The sequence below is a fragment of the Ceratotherium simum genome, chromosome 5 (genome assembly GCF_057802395.1).
Source record: "Ceratotherium simum simum isolate JZ-2026a chromosome 5, ASM5780239v1, whole genome shotgun sequence".
NCBI lineage: Eukaryota > Metazoa > Chordata > Mammalia > Perissodactyla > Rhinocerotidae > Ceratotherium > Ceratotherium simum.
The window spans coordinates 89058578-89077132 of NC_141904.1; the positions used below are offsets into that span (position 1 = coordinate 89058578).

An 18555-nucleotide genomic window follows, 5' to 3' on the forward strand; every position below is an offset into this window, starting at 1 on the left:
AGCGGGCACCAAGCTGGAAGCTTTATACGTGTTGCTCACTCTATCGGCACCGCAGCCCTGAGGGCAGAGCTGTGGGCACCCCCAGCCACCGATGAGGCAAATGAAACCCAGGGAGTGATGTCACTTGCCCAAGGTCCCACTGGGAGCAACCCGTGAGCTGCAGGGAGAATCCAGGACTGTGCAGGAGCAGAGCCAGCTGCCGCCCGCCAGGTGCTACCCCCATCCCTCGCTCATGTCCCTAACCTGCCTCTTGAGTAGAAGTCAATTCCCTGCCCAGTAAGTGATAATGCCCAACAGAGCTGCCAGCTCTGGTTTTCCTAAAAACCAGAGAAATGGAAAGAACAGAGATAGCTGGACCAGTGAGAAGCAAGTCCTTGCTTCTGCCACACACGCCTGGGGATGGAGCCAGTGAGCAGGGAGGGGAGGGAAGAAAAGGCCACAGGAGCCTGTTCACTGGGCCCTCCACGGCAGGCTTATGGCAGCAGATTTTGAGATTGGTTCACGCCTGTTGTTACGAGTTTTAAATAACCATCACATCTTAAAATTGGGAGATTTTACATCAAAATGTAGCTTGGGAACGTGTCTTGAAGAATGAGAACATTTCGCCACAGGGCCCAGGCTCCCCAAAGGCAGCAGAGGTAGAAGCTGGTAGGTATAGCCACACCCCCACACAGGGCATGCATCTGCCAGTCCCCAAGAGGCCTGCTGCTCTCCATTTCCGACCAGCACCCACAGCAGAAATATATTTTACATCACTAGCAAGAGCTGGTGGCACACACGTACGTGCACACACAGACACACGCACTCGTTTGTGAAAACAAGTCTGCACCTCACCAGGTGAAGGACTAACACTGTCTATTCTATTTCTTTTTTTTTTTTTCACTGAAGAAGATTCACCCTGAGCTAACATCTGTGCCAATCTTCCTCTATTTTGTATGTGGGTTGCTGCTACAGCATGGCTGATGAGTGTGTAGGTCCACACCTGGGATCTAAACCCTCGAACCTGGGCCACCAAAGCAGAGCGCCGAACTTAACCACTATGCCACAGGACCAGCCCGTCTATTTCATTTTTTAAATGCTGGCTGCCATCCACTACATTTAACTCAAGACCCATGGAGTCACACACTGCTCGAAGTCTGCAATCCACTGGCTTCGAGAAAGAGCTAAACGAGAGCAGTGGCAACAGTGGGTGCGCATGGGGGCCTCAGACCTGGGTCTGGAAGCCCATGTGAACCTTGGGCATGTCCCTTCCCCTCCCAGGCCTCAGTTTCCCCAGCCCTCCTTCTTTGCCCCAGCTTCAAAGCCCCAGAAACCCACAGCCGGGAAGAAAAGACGAATTCTCTCATCCTACAGGTTCCTGCCTAAGTCCACTGTGACCTGACGTTTTCAGGCCTCAGCAGCAGGGCCCAGCACTGGAGTTCCTGGAGGACGTCCAAAGAGAGAAACCAGCTGACTTCCCGGGGAAGGAGGAGGAGAGGAGAGGGGAGGGGGCTGGAGGAGAAGTAGGAGCGGCAGCAGCAAGGATCCCAGAGCCAGCCTCTGTTCACACTGCGATCCACCCACGCCCACCGTGTGGGGGAGCGCCCGAGTGAGACATCAAGGGAGGTCATAATCAGCAAAGCCCCGCCACGTCCAGGCTGGGACCCGCGACACACACACTTTGCAGAAGTAACAGGGTTTTCTTTTTTCACTTTTTTACTTAATAACCCTTTTGCACTATTTGAATATTTTTTGCAATGTATGTGTACTACTTTCATAATTAAACAAAAAAAACTATAAAATGATTTTTTTTTTAAAGTAAAGAACTAATCACAGTGGAACATGAAATGGAATATTAACTTTGGGGTCAGGTCATCCAGTTGAGTCCAAAAGCCCCAACGTGGTCGCTGTGTTTCCAGTCTTCGGTCACCGTCCGGCCTTTGGTCCTCCTACGCCATGCACAAGACGCCCGCGGGGACCCTGAAAGCTTCCACACACCTCCGGCTGCCAAGCTCCCTCTGCGGGGCGGGGCGGAGGAGAGGCCCAGGAACCGAGTCAGCAAAATTAAGTTAATTGACAGAGTTAGAGTAAAAACCGCCAGGATACCCCGGCCCCACCCACGCGGGGTTGAGCGACCGCGGAAAGCGCTGTGCGGGCGGCGGCGCCGGGACGCGACGGGCGCAGCCCCGGGAGACAGTCGGGCACCTCACACGGCAAAGGCGGTGAAGAAGATGTGCATCTTGGCCAGGAAGGTGGTGACGGAGCCCTGCCGCCAGAGCTTCATCTCCACGTCCAGGGCGAAGTCCCGGGGCTCGCGCACCGCCCGCTGCAGGTAGACGACGCCCGTGTAGGCGTTGAGCCTGCGCGTGCCGAAGTAGCCCTCCTCGTTGCCCTTGGTGATGGTCAGGGCGATGGTGTCCCCCGCGAAGGCGGGCACGGGGCTGATGCGGAAGATGTGCGCCGGCACGAGGAAGCCCGTCTGGAAGCTGAGCTGGTAGTAGGTGATGCGCGCCGGCGAGTTCTGGCACTCCACGAAGTCGTGGCACGTGGCGCGCTCGCACTTCCTGCGGAGGCACGGGGCGTGGTCAGCAGGCGCCGGGCTGGCCTCCACCCTCGCTCTCCCACCGCCGACATCGCCCATCCCAGACGCGGCGCAGGCCTCAGCAGCAGGCCAGCTGGCCTAGGCCTAACGGCCAGCTCTACCCTCAGTAGCCCGGCAGGCTCTGCTAAGTTACCGTAGTCTCTGGGCCTCAGTTTCCTCATCTGTAAGCTGGGTTAACAGCCTTGTGGTTTCATTGGGAGGATGGGGTGAGTACGTGAACACGCAGCGCTTAGCACAGCCTGGCACTGTGTGTTCACAGCTCTCAGTCACCCATGTGCTCCTTCCCTGCCTTCCTCCCTCCTCCTTACCTTCCTTCCTCCATTTTTTTTTACTGGCACACTGCCCATTTACATGGATTCCCTGGCCATGGTGTTTTTATTGTTTTAATTAGTTTTCAAATTCCTTTTCTTCCATTAATTGACTCTACTTCTGAGCCATTTGCTCTTTTGACTTGGGATGGCCTGCCCTTTCCCAGGTGGAAGCCTCTCCAAGGATCAGGGCCCTTGGCCCACCTGGAGCTCGGAGTCACGCCTGCTCCTGAGGAAGCATGGAGACTTGGCCCCACTAGATGTCAATGTCCAGAGAACCTCCGCCACACCCCACGGTGGGCCCAGGCCTCAGTTTCTAAGCACAGCGACAATCTGGTCTCCTCTTGGCGTCTGAGCCACTGTCATCTCCATCAATAAATCACTGTCTGGAAGCTCACTGCTTCCAAAATGGGACACCACTCAGGCACCAGGGCTCTGCAGCTCCAGAGATCATCTGGGCAGAGTTCCCTGAATGGTGTCCCGCAGCACCCAGCCACATGGGGGCCAGGGCAACACAAGGTCGCCCCCAACAAGTAGCACTGCTGCTGCGCGTATACCACACCGTGCACTGTGCCAAACACACACGTTTTCACTCATCTGAGGCTCACACCCATCCTCCAGGGTGACGCCACTATCATCCCATGTTGCAGACGGGGCAGCTGAGACCCAGAGAAGGGCGGTCACCTGTCCAGAGTCACCCAGACATACCCACCTAAATGTCCCAACACACGTGCACATGGACATTCCCCAGGGCAGCGTGTAATAGTGAAAAATGGCAAGTAACCAGCAGGGCAGCCAGGAAATAAATTATGGACACGTCCATGCTGGGAAATACCGTGCAGCCGTTAAAACAAGGCAGGCTTCACGCACGGACGTGAAAGAGAGCTGCAAAGTAGAGAGAGTAAGCTGTGAACACCTGTGCGTGTCCCTGTGCCACCACAGCCGTGTGCGCTTTACGCACAGATAAGAGGGCAGACAGACCCAGCCCAGCCTGTCGCGGTCCTGTGATTCGTCTGGGGGGAAGGGCAAGAACTTTTGCTTTGCGTGCTTTTATTGTCTGAATATTTTTACAAGCATGTATCACTTTTGCGATTATAAAAATTTAAATCCAGAAAATACCTTACAAAGTAAAGTGGGAAACAACTGTATTATAGAAAAAACAACAGTACTTTAAGAAAATGTACGTTTAGTAAAGAAAGGACAGGAAACACGGCAAAATGCCAAGAAGCATCAATAGGGAGTGTGGTCACCGGCCTGCAAGACGGCCCCCGTGTCCTGCCTCCTGGTGTCACACCTTGTGTGGCACTCACCCCTGCCCCAGGGAGCCCCCCAGCAGTGCTGGACTGTGCACCCAGGAGCAGAGGTGATGGTATGTCACTTCCAAGATTAGGTTATGAAGGACTGTCACTCACTCTCTCAATGATCCAAGCTGGGAGGAGCCATGTCACAAGCAGCACCATGGCGAGGCCCATGTGGTGAGGAGCTGAGAGACCTCCTGCCCAGAGCCATGTGGGTGGGCAGCCGGACCTGTGAGACCCTGAGCCAGGACCACTCAGCTAAGCTGCTCCTGGAGTCCTGTCCCTCCAAGACTGTGTGAGATCGTAACTGTTTGCCATGGTAAGGTGCTAAGTGTTGGGACGGTGTGTTGCAAAGCAACAGATAACGTGTGTGTGTGTGTGTGTGTGTGTGTGTGAGAGAGAGAGAGAGAGGGAGAGAGAGAGAGAGAGGGAGAGAGGGAGAGAGGGAGAGAGGGAGAGAGGGGGAGAGAGGGAGAGAGGGAGAGAGGGAGAGAGGGAGAGAGGGAGAGAGGGAGAGAGGGAGAGAGAGGGAGAGAGGGAGAGAGAGAGAGACTGAGAGTTTCTGCGCGTCTTCTTCCCTTCGTTCTCTCCACTCCAGACTTCCCGCAAGGTGCTTCTTGTGCACCATCTGCGGTCAGTCTGACCACACACCTGGCAGCAGGCCTGTGAAGTGCAGGAGGTGGTAGAGGCAGGGGCCACCGCTCACTTGGCCTCTCTGGGCAGCCTGGGATGGGTGCAGGGTCCCGGCCCGAGGCCGGGTGGGGCACTCACGTTTCTGAGACTCGCACGTAGTTGGGGGGACACTCAAAGCGCAGGCAGCGGAAGCCACCCTGGATGTTATAGCAGGTCTCGGCCTCGGAGCAGTTGTGGGTGCCCAGTGCGCACTCATCCAGGTCTGCAGGGAGGAGAGCGGGTGATGGGAGGGAACCCCCACGACTGGAGACCCTGGTGTGAACCACCCCAGCCCACCCTGGAGGCCTGGGTTTCGGAGCAGCTTGTCCTGACCGTGAGAACACAGTTCACAGGTCACCCTGCACCACGCACACCCCTATCCCGTCCCCTCCACCCAGGAAACGGGGACCTTGCTTTAAAATGTAAATCATCTTCTGTCATGTCCTCTGAGGGCTTCCCACACTCCCTCCCAGAAAAAAAAACCCAAGGCCCTCCCTGGACGCCAAGCCCTACAGTACTCAGCCTCTCTGCCCTTCTCTGAGCACCTCTCCTTCCACCTGGCTGCAGTCCCGCTCGACCCCTGTGGTCTGCCCCTGACGGTTACCCCACCTCAGGGTCTTTGCACATATTATTCCCACTGCTGGAACACTTCCCCACATGTTCCCATGGCTGGCTCCTTCTCATCTGTCAGGTCTCAGCCCAGGGTCACCCCTGCAGCACGCCTTCCCTCACCACTCTGCACTGGTCCTCCTCCCCCATCACCTCCCTCCCATCCCACTGCATTCACTGCTTGTCCTCCAGGGAAACACGCCTAAGACACTTCGTATGTCTGTTCTGTTCCCACCTCCCCCCCTTCAACATGAGCTCCAGGAGGGTGTGTCTCTCTCGGCCCTGAGGTGTCCCCAGCACACAGCAGAGTGCCTGGCACAGAGCAGGCGCTGCACACATATTGTTGGATGGAGGTACAAGACCTGTCACTCGCAAATACAGACTCCAAGATGCACAGCCACAAACGGCCCCCAGAAACTGCACAGACATGCTCACACTTCCTGTGCAAATTCACAGAAACAGGCGCACGGCCAAGCATATGCATGTGCACAGGCACACACACAGGTACACAGACACACAAACACACAAGGAGGTATGGATAAATATCTCTGACAAAAGCTCAGAGAAGCAAGCATGCTGGTGACAAGTGTGTGCGTGACCCACAGGATCCACAGGCAACCTGTAAGACAAGAAAGATCAAACAGATGGGCTCCACAGACCCTTTCTGCAGGACCAGCCTCTCAGCTCTGAGAGGGCTGTCCCCTGGGGAAGGGGGCAGGGGCTGTCAGGGGCTGCCCTGGAAGGCTCCGGGTTTTGTTCTCTACCCTCTATACTGGTCCAGTGTAGGGATTTCTCTTCACTCAGCCCTCACACAAGCCCTGTGGGGTGAGGGTCACTAGCCTCCCCAGACAGAGGAGGGAAGCAAGCTCAGAGAGGGGCACAGCCTTGCTCAAGGTCACACAGAGTCAGCAGGGCAGCTGGAAGCCAGGTCTGCCTGATGCCAAAATCTAGGGTCCAATCAAGATGCCAAGCGGACTCCTAACAATAGCAGCCACAATGAGAGTAATAGTAACAGCCAACCTGCATCCCAAGTTCACCATCTGACATCCATTCGATGCTCAGGCCCACTGCACTTATTAACTCATTTATCCTCACACCCCACCAGGCAGGTACGGCTGTCACCTCCAACCCACAGACGTGCCCAGGGCAACACCACGGCAACAGGACAGAGCAGGGCTCAAACCCAGCCTGCTCCAGACTCTGGGCTGTTGGCCACCACGCTCCTCAGTGGCAATATCAGCTCACATTCTTCACCTCTGCAAGCCTCACTCTCCTCCTCTGCAAAATGGGTCATGCTCCCAATCTCCTAGGGTGGAGCAAAGGCGAGTGGGAGAAAACAGGGCCAGAGGCCAGAGCCTGTGGGGCCAGGATGGGCGCGGTCCTCATCCTGCCGATGGTTCACTAACTGCATCCACAAGGAGGGAGGGCCTCCTGCTCCTCATCCTGTACCCCTGGCCGCCCACTCTAGTGAGCAGGAAGTCCTGGCCCTGGAGCCTGGGCGGGGCTGGGGCAGGACCTTGCACGCGGGAGCTGCGCTTGCCATCCACCCCAGCTGGCCCCGATGGAGACTCCCAGAAGCGGCGGGAAGGAGCGCCAACGGCCAGCAGCTGCGGCCTGGCCCCCCGAGCTCACAGGAAGCTGCTACAGGACTTCCTTCCACCCTGGGGTCCATGGGGCCCTCGACCCTGCAGCCTCCCTTGGAGAGCTAGGCCAAAGGCAGAGCCCAACAAGGCCGTACACCCAGGGAGCATCATCGCAACCTCACCGGAGACGGCACGCCGCCAGCCACAACTCAGACGTGCACAAATGGGGGGCAGCGTAGACACTAGAGAAGCAAAGAAACTCTACAGGGCGCAGCCCCCAGAAGAGAGGCTCGAGGGCTTTTGAAAGACCTGGAAAGATGCTCATAATAAGTCAACACGTAAGACTGACAGCATTGCTAAAAGCTAGCTCATATTGAGTGGAATGCTGCTAAGGGCTTTACACACGTTAAAAAAGAAAAAAGCAGGGCTCAAGACTGTTTTCAGCATGATCTATGTGTTTTCAGCACAATATTACATTGTATACATATACTGGCAAAAGGAGAGACTAGAAGGAAATACGTCGGAGAGCGGCAGGTGCCTCTCAGCGTATTCAGCTGTTCAGTCATGTTCTCGAACGTTCCCTGAGCACCTATTCTGTGCTGGGCACACTCCACGTGCCAGCATTCACGGCCCTCCACAGAATGTATGTTCCAGGAGACACGGCCAAGCCCGAATCCCTTCACGTTCTTCTGTCCCTTTTGACTACCGCAGAGGGGCAGGGTGCTACCAGGAGACACTACCCTGCTCCCCCACGGCCATCGCCCGCTCGAGCCGGGAGGGTCAGTGTTTGGCCCAAGTCAGAACAGGACCGGGAAGGCAAGGAAGGCAACTGCTTAGCTTTGAGGTCAGTGACCGCAGACGTGGGTCCTACGGTGACCCAGGAAGTGGACGTGACCAGGCAGAACTGGCATCTCACGCTCTGCCCTCGTCCACCCCACGAGAGCGCAGAGGCTCTTGCAGCAGGAGAGCCTGGACAGAAAGCAAAGGCAACATAGGTGTAGTGGGGCCTCTCCCTCGCCTGACCCCCAGACGGGGCTGGTGACGCAGCAGGGACTGGAGAGAGGGGGCCTGTGCGTCGCTCTGCATCTTGGGGGCGGGCCACAGGGTGGGCTGTGAGGGGTGGAAGGGCAGCGAGCCCCGGGAGAGGATGCCGAGAGCCAGGTGGGGGTGGGGGCTACAGCCAGTCAGCTGCAGGGTCCTGGGGCTGGAGAGTAGCGCTGGGTGTCAGATGTGCCGAGGGCCAGCACAGAGCAGGCGTGTGCCTCCGGCCCAGGGAGCCCTCTCTGGTGTCAGCACAGGCACATGAGGACGTCCGAGCATTCCTCAGACCCTGGTGCTGGCGTGGGCCGGGGAGGAGGGGTCGGGGAGAGACGCCCTCAACGTGAAGCCCCTTCAAGAGCACCAGTCACCGCAGGGGTGACTGAGCTGCGGCAGCTTTCTCAGCTGCTCTCGGGGGAACCGGGCCTCAGTCTCAAAAACGAGACCACGTTCTAGGAACAGGAAGTCATATTTCCCACACAGCTCAGTTTACGGTGGGTAAAATCCTTACCTTTTACAGAGCCCATTCTGATTACTTTTAAATTAAAAATTAGCAGAGGGCTTTGCAGCCAGGGAGACCGAGGTCAGCATCTGTGGGCCCAGCAGGCCTCCAAGTCCATGATTTACCTGGTCTCACTCAGGGCCTTTTAATTTAATTTATTATTTTTTTACATCAACCTACAGTAAGGAATCTTCTGCATTGGGAACTAAGTGCACACACATGGACTGGAACAATCCTAACAGACAACGCTCTCTGATCTACTCCATGCCCACTCCACCCTACCCAGCTGACCCTATGTTGTTGCATGCTAGTGAAAAAGAAAACTGAAACAGCTGGCAGGGATCTAAAATGATCTCAGGGTCCATTTACAGGTAGTGACCAGCAGCCCACGTGACACTGGCCTAACTCCGCCCCCTTCTGGGCGCCGGCTCTGACCCCTGGTGCCCCAGGAACACCAGGACCTGCCTTGGTGGACCAAAGCTGCACCCAGGGAACTGCCAGCTCTCGCCCTGCCATCTGGGGAAGACTCAGGCACGCAAGCCAAGGGGAGGCAGGTGGGCTGGGCTCCGAGGTGCTGAGCGGTCAGTTCTCCCAGGGGGATGCTGGTGCCCCCTCCTGCATCCTGCCCAGGTGGATTCCAGGGCCCTCCACCTTGCCCAGGTGGCTTTCCAGACCCAGAATTTGGTGGCTTTAGTAAATCCTGACGGAAATGAACTTGGGATCATGACTCTACAGCTGAGAGGAAAATTAGATGTCATAGAACCTGGTCCCCATCCAGGGAAGTAGTCCCCTCAACTGCAAATTTAACAAGGGACTACATGTCCCCAATGACAGGGAGCCCCCTTCCTCCTGCGCAGCCCTTCCCTGCCCCACACAGCTCTGACTGGGATCATGTCTTTCTGCATGTACGGCTGGGAAAAGCCTCTCTGTGACTCCTATCCCTACTCCTGGGGGTGCCACCTTACCCTCTGGGTCCACAGACCTGCCTGGCCCCCTGTCCCTGGATAGCATCACTGACACCTGGGGACAGAGACTGCGACCCCTGAGGCTGCTCTTCCTCAGGCTCCTTACTGGACAGGTCTCCTGCCTTTTAGAACCACCCCACAGGATCCCTATCCTGCTCCCAGAGCATGACTCTGAGCTGAGTCCAAGCCTGGAAGATTCTAAGCTGGGTCAAGCAGCAGAAAGACTGTCACTTTCCTCATCCCAGGCATAGACCTCAATTAACGTGGCCACCAGTGGCACTGGCCATTCTGTGCTTATGCACTTGGTGTCTCTCAGGGCCCAGCAAGCTGTGTGAGGCTTTCTGTGCCTGCTTGGAGCCTGCCTGAGGCCCTGGTGGGGCAGGGACCCCTTGCTCACCCTTGCAGGACCTCCCATTGGCCATCATGGTGTAGCCCCGCTCCGGGCATGCACACTGGTAGCTCCCTGGCACGTTGACACAGCGGAAGGTGCAGAGGATGCCGGCGCCCTGAATGCACTCATCGATGTCTGTCAGAGAGAAGGTCAGTCCCTCGTGAACCCCTCATACCCACAGGGCCCAGCCACCGACAGTCAGCCTGTCCCTGCCACAGTCATGGAGTCTACGGGCCCATTTTACAGATGAGGACAACAGGGCTCAGAGAGAGGAAGAGAGTTGCCCAAGGCCACACAGCAAAACAGGACTCCCATTCCAGTGCTCGGTCCCCGGGGCTGCTCCATAATTGTACTATCAGCTGTGGGCCAATCAGGTACCAGACATGGGCCTGGATACGGTATTTCATTTAATCCTTCATCCCGCTGAACTCAGGACAATTATCTCCACTTTACAGAGGAGAAGCCTAAGGTCAGATTTTGAAGGCATTTGCCCAAAGTCACAGAGCCATGAAATCACAGGGCTGGGGCTCGCACTCTGATTTGACGCTAGAACCTGTGTGTTCTGCGTGTCCCCAGCCTGGGAGGAGCTCTCTGGGAGCCTGGCACACGGGGCAGGGGAGACGCACCTGTGCAGGTGTGCCCGTCCTCGGCCAGCTGGTAGCCCTGGCGGCAGTAGCACTGGTAGGAGCCATAGATGTTGGCACACTCCTGGCTGCAGCGTTGGGCCTCGCACTCGTTCACGTCTGCGGGGAGACCGGCCAGAGATCAGTGCCGAGTCCTCTCGGCCCAGGGATGAGGGCCAAGGTCCTCGCCCTCTGGAGCCTGATCTGATTTGGAGAGAGCATTAGTTTCCGCCTCCCCTTGGGGCCACTGGGGAGCCGAAGGTCCAAAAAAGAGCAAGGAGCCTGCCTGGGCAGACCGCTGAGGCAGGGCCAGGGTCGGGCCTGCTGCCAGGAGGAGGCAGCTGTGGGTTGGGCTCAGAGTCCCCAGCAGGGAGCCAGATGCTACCCTCCTGAGCGTCCACAGCACCTGGCACAGACGCTCTGGGCGGGGTCACCTAGGTCCTAGCCAGGACCTCCTCAGGGCGTAGCCTCACCGGCCTGCCCTGGTCCCTGGGGACGGCACCGCAGGGGGTGGGCGGGGGCGGGGGCTGGCGTGTGTGGCCTGTGGGCTGAACACTGTGCATGTGTCACTGAAGGGCCGATTCACAGCTTGGATGGAACGCCCTCTAGACTCTGCCCCCTGCCTGCGGGGACTTGTCTTTCTTTCATCCAACCGAGAGCTGCTGAGCTCTCACAAGGTGCCAGGCCCGCACTGACTTGGGGAGGAGCCGTGAACAAGACAGACAGAAACCTCCAGCGTGGAGCTGACGGTCACGTGTGTGCTGGGAAGAAGCGGGGCACTAATTAAACGAGTGAAATAACTAGGATGTTAGAAGGTGGCAGGTGCTATGGAGAAAGCGCAGAGAAAGGGGACAGGGAGTGAGCCTGGGGGGCTGCAGTTTTGGAGCCACATGGGATCTGGGGGTAGCACTCCGGGCAGGAGGCACGGCGAGAGTGAAGGCCCTGAGGCGGGCGTGTGCCTGGGGCGCTTACTCAGGGAACAGCCAGGAGGCTGGTGTGGTCAGAGCAGAGGGGTGACTGGGGAAAGGGAAGTCACGTCACCCAGGGCCTTGTGGGCTGCTGTGTGATCCATGTCTGGATCCTCAGGACCTCACAGCATATACAGCATTCACACAAAATGATGGAACGCACGAATGAATGAATGAGTGAATGCATACATGAATGAGTGGCTGATTTCCTCTACTAGGCTCTGAGCTTCTGGGGGCCAGGAGCCACACTGGCTCCATCTCTGAGTCTCGAACGTCCACCACAGGTGGAGGAGTAGAGAAATGGCGGCAGGTAGGGAGGTGGGGATGAAGGCACAGGGCCAAGAAGAGAAGGAATGAGCTAGGACTACAGGCAAGGCCTGGGGGTAGAGGCCCCTCCCCACAGCTCTCTGCACGCAGTCCTGCGCGGAGTGGGGCTCGCAGGTGATCACAACACAGAGGGATGAATGAATGAGAGGCAGAAGGACTGCTGTGGGAGCCTGTCCAAATGCTGTCTGATGAAGCCAGGCCTGCTCCCGCTGCCCTGCCCCTAGACTGGTCCTGTCCCATGGGAGGGCTGGCTCTTCGGCCAGGCCAGGCAACTGGGGAGAGGTGCACAGCCCCCCAGGGGTCTCAGGAGACGCCCCTCCCCAGGACGGAAGTGAGGAAAGCACCTCCAGGCTGGGGAGGGCCAAGGAACTGGGAGAGACGGCGCCAGCTGAGCGGGCCTGCGCACCCCACATCCCCGTCCCTCGCCCCCTCGCCCCTTCACTGCACAGCCTCAGGACCTCCCTCCATACCAGCCCCTGGGACCTGGTCCAACCACACCATGAACACACGTGGGGACAGTGTGACAGCCCCTCACATGCCGCCCCCTCTATCAGCCACGGGTGATCCCACACAGGTGAGAACTTGGCCTCAGGTGCCAGCCATGGGCCAGGCCCAGCCTGGTCACACACTTGGTTTAACTCACCGTGTGCTTTTTAAAAGTTTAAATCCATTGGCAACATGTAAAAATCAGCAGATTTTACATAAATATCTAGATTTCTAGCATCTAGAAAACCAAGATCAGGTCACCCTGGACCGGTACTGCTGGGTGGCACCATCTGTGAGTGCTGTGTGGCTGCCACCCCCTTTTGGTGGCCATTGGGCTCTCCGGGTGGCCACGGGCCCTGTTTCAGGTTTCACTTCTGTTCCCTGCCTGGACCCCAAGGCACCAAAACTGTGACCGGGATCAGAACCTACTGAGGGGCAGAGGCTGGGCTGCCATTCCTGCCTGCAAGGAGCTCCCATATGGGGGTGCAGACAATGCAGAGACCCAGCTCCTCTGGTCTGAGATGGCCAGGGTCCCGGGCCCTCAGGGAGGACTCCTGACAGGAAACAGCAGGACCAGCTGAGGGTAGAGGTCTGCACAGGCGGAGCAGTGCCATGAGGTAGGGGTGGTGTGGGTGAAGGGATGAGGGGGTGGCTGGGCAAGGCTTTGGGCTTTACACGGTGGGCACACCTGTGTGGGGTTCAGAGGCTAAGGTCAGAGGTTAGGTCAGCGGTACCTTCGCAGTGCTTGCCGTCAGCAGCCAGCCGGAAGCCGGAGGCGCAGGAACAGCGGTAGGAGCCACGAGTGTTCTCGCAGGTGTGTTGGCACAGGCGTCCAGGCGAGGTCCAGCACTCGTTCACGTCTGCGGGCGGGCGGCAGGCACAGGGTGGGCGGCCCGCAGGGTGGGCCAGGGGGCCTGGAGGCCAACTCCCACCACCCCCAGGTAGAAGAGGGGCTGGGTGGGGAGAAGGACCCAGAAACTCAAAAGGAAAGACAAGGAGGGACCCAGACAGGGCAAGGGAGATGCAAAAAGACCACGGGCAGGGGAGAGAGACTGGAGGCAGAGACTGAAACAGGGACCGAAACAGAGACACAGCAGGGGCCGGAACAGAAGGGCGGAGGCTGAGAGAAAGAGAAGACAAGAGCAGAGTTTAGGTTGGACAGGACAGCAGGGAGGCAGGCAAGCCCAGAGAGGCCTGGGGGTGCACCCAGAGCAAGGCGGAGGGAGGGGCGGGCAGGAAGGAGGAGGGGCTTGCAGGCTGGCCAGGAGAGGGCCCAGGCAGGTGGGCACAGCTCAGCTGAGGCGCAGAGGGGGTCCTGGCCACTGGCCACCAGCCCCCACCTACCAATGCAGGCCCGGCCAAAGGCGTCCCGCTGGAAGCCGGCTTTGCAGTCGCAGCGGTAGGAGCCGGGGAGGTTGTGGCATACCTGGCCCTCGCCACAGTGGTGCACGCCAGCCTCACACTCGTTCACGTCTGCCAGAGGGAGGCAAGCGGGGCACCCTCAGGCCCGGGCTCTCCACTGCACGGGCCTCCCATTGGCTGGGGCACCAGGAAGGCCGGGGCTGGCTGGCAGGCGCAGGGGAAGTGGCTGCCTTACCCACACACTTGGTCCCATCTGGGCTGGCGTGGTAGCCATGCCCGCAGAGCAGCGGGTTCCTCTGGCACGTGTAGGAGCCCACCGTGTTGATGCAGCTGAAACCAGGCTGACACGGCTCGGACAACGACGTGCACTCATTGATGTCTACAGAGGTGGTGTGGGTGACAGGGAGCCCGGCACAGCCCCTCCCCAGGCCCCAGTATCTGGGTCCAGGGCCACACGGGGAGGCGGCTGGTCCTGGGCTCCAAACCAGCCCTGCATAGGGCTGTAGGCTCAGACTGTCCCACTCCTGTGTCCTATGACCCAAGGGCCTTCACCCCAAAACCCAGGATCATCCCACAATCTTCTCACAGCTGCCTCTGATGGAGCAGCTGGAGGCAGAGGTTCCCCTAGAACTTGAGGCTGACTTCTAGGACAACTACAGCTGGTCCCGCCCCTACTCTGCCTTCTCCAAAAGCTGCCCTCCCACCTGGCATCCAGGGTCTCTGCTATCCTCTGTTTCTCCCTCACACACCTCACCCCAGCCCCCTGGGCTTTTCACCATTCCACGTGCCTGGGCACAGCCCACTGCAGGGCCTTTGCACACGCTGCCCCCTACTATTTTCATGGTTGGCTTCCTTACTTCCTCAGGTCTCTGCCCCACTGTCACCTCATCAGGGAGGCCCCCAACCATTCCAGGCAGAGGAGCACCCCTCTAAGTTTTTATCCCCTACTTGGTATGTTATTTATCAAAGCTCCCTTAAATAACTGCCACTTTTATCAATGTGTTTGCTTGTTCAGCCTCTCCCCCTCAGAACCTCTCGTGACAGTGCCACAGCCGCCCACCGCCTGGCACCGAGGCTCACAGCAGGCACTTGGGCAACGCTGTCCGCGAACGCCTCACCGAGGAACTGTCTGCAGAGCCCCCACTTGGCCTGCCCTGGCTGAGTGTCCCAGCGCAGACCCCAGCAGCCTGCTCATGCCCATGACACTGCTGGGGTCACACAGTGAGGAGCCGTCAGGGGGGTGCCTCAGAGACAGCTCCAGCTCCCAGCCTGCCTAGAGGGACCCCCAGAGTCTTGAGAAAGCCTGGAGATAAAGTGAATCCCTCAGTGTCCTCCCTGTGAGATGGCAATGCTCATCCCACAAGCTGTCCTTGTGAGGAGAGGGTGTGTGACAGGCCACGTTCTGACACATCCCTTGTTTCTGTTCACATCTAGCGGTGGCCTTGCCCAGCGTCTGTCTTTCCCCCCTCCCTCTGTGTCATTCTCCCCCCTAGGGTGAGCAGCCTGGACCACGCACACTCAGATGCCGTCAGTCCTGCAGGGGCCTCTGGGCCGGACACGGTCAGCAGCCCTGGGAAGGTGAGGCCTCCGGCTGTAGGCCGGTGGCTTTTCGGAGGGGGTTGAAGAGAGGCGGGGAAAGTGTAAGATCTCAGACCCACGTGGGGACGATGAGGCCAGCGTCTGTCCAACTGCAGGTCTAACCCATGACTGCAGCACAGAATCAGCCTGGAAGGTCTCACGAGCATTCTTTGCAAATAGACATTTCAGTATCACGTGCAGTAAGATAACGTTTTGTGAAACCCGTGTTCCAGTTATGTGTGTCTGTGTGTGTGTGCACACGCACGTGTGTACCAGGTCAAGATATAAAATATATTCCTTACTGTTGGCTAGGTTAAAAGAATTTGATACACATTCACCCAGTCCAGTCCCACAGATGGGTAAACTGAGGCCACAAGAGAAGTAACTCGGCCAAGGTCAGACGGCTCAGGATAGCAAGAGCTTCCGTTTTGCACGTGCCTCCTGGGGCCAGGCCCTGACACGTCCATTCACAGATAGTGACACTGAGGCTGGGAGAGGGAAAAGGCAGCAAGCCAGGCCTCCCTGACCTCTAAAGCCCTCTGAGACCCCCAGGATCCCTCCCAAAGCCCCCCAGGGCTGGGTGGACCCCACTCACCCACACAGTTGCCCTCGGGGTCCTGCAGGAAGCCCTCCATGCAGCGCTGCCTCGCCTGGCAGTAGAAGGAGCCTTTGGTGTTCTGGCACGTGAAGCCCGCCTGGCAGTTGTGCGTGCCCTGCTCACACTCATCCACGTCTGCCACACAGACACTGGGGGTCAGGGGCCAGCAGGTTGGCGGTCCCCTACCCACACATCCCCGCCATGACCCTGACAGTTATGAGGGTCTTCTGTACCACGGGGAGCTGGCATGTGGCCATGGCCCATGTCCAGTAGTGACAATGACATCACCACACTGACCGAGCTCCTCCATGGTACCAGGCACTGTCTCAAGAACTCCGCAATAGATTTATTTCCTTCATGCTACGATGAGCCCCATTGTACACAGTGGGAACCGAGGCACAGACACGGTGCCACAGCAAGGCGGAGCAGTGCTGGGACCAGAACCCAGAGGGCCTGCTCCCAGGTCTGCCTTCTTAACTGCTGCCCCACACTGCCGGGTGGGCAGAAACGGGGACGCATGTTCAAATCCCTAAGGTCACATGTCCAGGCTTCTCGGGAGGTGGCGCTGGCAGCAGCAAGATTTGGAGCTTCCAACGATGGAGGTACCAGACTTGGATGGACCGCACCTGCTGTGTAGCCCTGAGCAGGTCAGTGAGGGGCCCTTACCTCTGCACAGCACTCTACAGTTTACAAAGCACCAGCCCTGCACTGTCACTCATGCTTTGTGCACAGCAGGCACATCAGGCCTTGTTTACTGATGAGGAAACTGAGGCATGGAGCGGAAAGACCACACACAAACAGTAAGTGGCACGGCCGAGACTCACTCACTTTACTGACTGCCAGACCAATGCCTGTGCACCTGTCTGTCATCCATCCATCCGTCCTCCCCTCCATCCATACCCCCACTGGCTTCCAAGGCTTCCACCACCTTCCCACAGCAGCCCAGGCTCTGGGAGGCCCTGTACCAGGTCCAGGCACCAGATGTGAACCAGGCCCAGCACCCCCTCTGAGGACCCCTGGGGGCCTGGAAGGGGACTCCTCCAAAGTCACTCTGCTCTGGTCTAAGATGGAAGCTGCCAGTGCCCTGAGATGAGAAAGGGGCAGGAGGTGCTGAGCATGTCCACAGAGGCAGCACCCCTCCCCAGGCGTCAGGGCTCTTGGAGGGGGGGCTGGCCCTAGATCTGTGTGTGTCCTGTGGGTGCATGTGTGTGTACACACACGTGTGTGCCCAGGGGGCTGGGCTCATCTCTCTTCCCAGCCCATCCCACCCCCGACTCCACAGCCAGCTCTGGGCCAACATGGAATGTGTTAATTCACCTCCCCAAACTCCAGCCCAGCCTCAGGAACACTTCTCATCAACATTTTCCAGGGCTTGCAACAGCTGAGCACTTCTGTAAGTCTCACCTCTTTGGTGACATTCTTCTGGATGTTTTTAGTTAAAAATAAAATGCTTCTCCCATCACAGGTGAAAGACTCCAAACCCTCTCCCTCATCGGGCCTGCCAATCCTGTCCCCTCCTTCCACACTCCAGGCACAGTTGCACCCAAGACTTTCCTTCTGTTCTGTGAATGTGCCAACATCTCTCCCCTCCCAAAGGGCCTCGCACTTGCTGTTCCCTCCACCTGGAACACCCTTCCCAGGAGCTTCTCATCATGTAGGTCTCCCCTCCAGCATCACCACTGCAAGGGGCCTCTTTGGAGCCCCATCTAAAGTAACACCCAGCCAAGGTTACTCCTGCCATCCCTGTTTGCCTGTGTGGCCCCGTCTTCCTCATCAGGTCAGAGACAAGGACACCACACCCCACCCAGTATCCCTGCCACCCAGAGCCCTACCAGGCACATAAAAGGAGCTCAGGAAGTATCTGTTGAAACGGTTCAATGAAAATTCTCCCTCTTCTTAGGAGGCTAGAAAGGGACAGAAGTGATCCTTCTGTGGAGCTCCACACCAGGTACAAACAGGGGAATGGAGGCACAGTGAAGGGAGTAACTGACACCCAGACACTAGCAATAGGAGCAAAGCCAGGAACATACCCTCCTCCCACCAGCCTCAGTCACCCCCTCTGCCCCAAACACCATCATCTGTGGGTTCTTCCCACAGGCAAGGCACTCAATTGCTTAGAGCTGGACAGAAAAGAGAAGGCATGCCAGAGTGGGTCAGGAGGCAGGGCAGGGGCCGGTCAGGGATGGGAGAGAAGGCGGAGGAGGGCCCGCGGGGCAGGAGGCGGGGCAGTGGGGAGAGGAGGCGGGGGCGGGGCAGGAGGCAGGGGCGGGGCAGGGGGAGAGGAGGCAGGAGGCCGGCGCCCTCACCCGCGCACTCGCCGTCCTGGAGGGCGTAGCCCTGCTCGCAGGTGAGGGCCTTGTAGCAGTGGAAGGAGCCCACCGTGTTGACGCAGTGCTCGCCGCGGCTGCACGTGTGCAGGTCCGTCACACACTCGTTGATGTCTGCGGGGAGAGCGAGGCCGTCAGAGGCCGAGGGACGGCGCCTCCCGGGACGGTGGCTCCCGGGACGGTGGCTGAGCGCAGTCTGCCCTGCCCGCAAGGCGCTCGTCACCCAGAGAGTAGCATGGGTTGATGTCCACCCGGCTGTGCATCTCTTCATTCAACAAAGATTTATTGAGCACCTGCCATGTGCCCACAAGCATTGTTCTTGGCACCAGGGGTAAATGG

The 18555-nt window shown here is 58.2% G+C and overlaps 1 protein-coding gene across 4 annotated transcripts in view; it reads right to left on the reverse strand.

The window, feature by feature from the left end:
* Positions 1-1684: 1684 nt before the first annotated feature.
* Positions 1685-18555, reverse strand: part of FBLN2 (fibulin 2) — an 89099-nt gene continuing 72228 nt past the window's right edge. For 3 of the 4 annotated variants that reach the window (XM_087431587.1, XM_087431588.1, XM_087431586.1), the window contains 9 exons: positions 18196-18330; positions 15887-16024; positions 13949-14092; positions 13696-13824; positions 13086-13211; positions 10574-10690; positions 9954-10082; positions 4959-5082; positions 1685-2543 (listed from right to left, as the gene is read on the reverse strand). In XM_087431587.1, the coding sequence (XP_087287713.1) occupies positions 2186-2543; positions 4959-5082; positions 9954-10082; positions 10574-10690; positions 13086-13211; positions 13696-13824; positions 13949-14092; positions 15887-16024; positions 18196-18330 (1400 nt within the window). In that variant the 3' untranslated portion in view covers positions 1685-2185. The remainder of the gene's footprint in view (positions 2544-4958; positions 5083-9953; positions 10083-10573; positions 10691-13085; positions 13212-13695; positions 13825-13948; positions 14093-15886; positions 16025-18195; positions 18331-18555) is intronic. The other variant, XM_087431589.1, reaches the window with a different exon arrangement.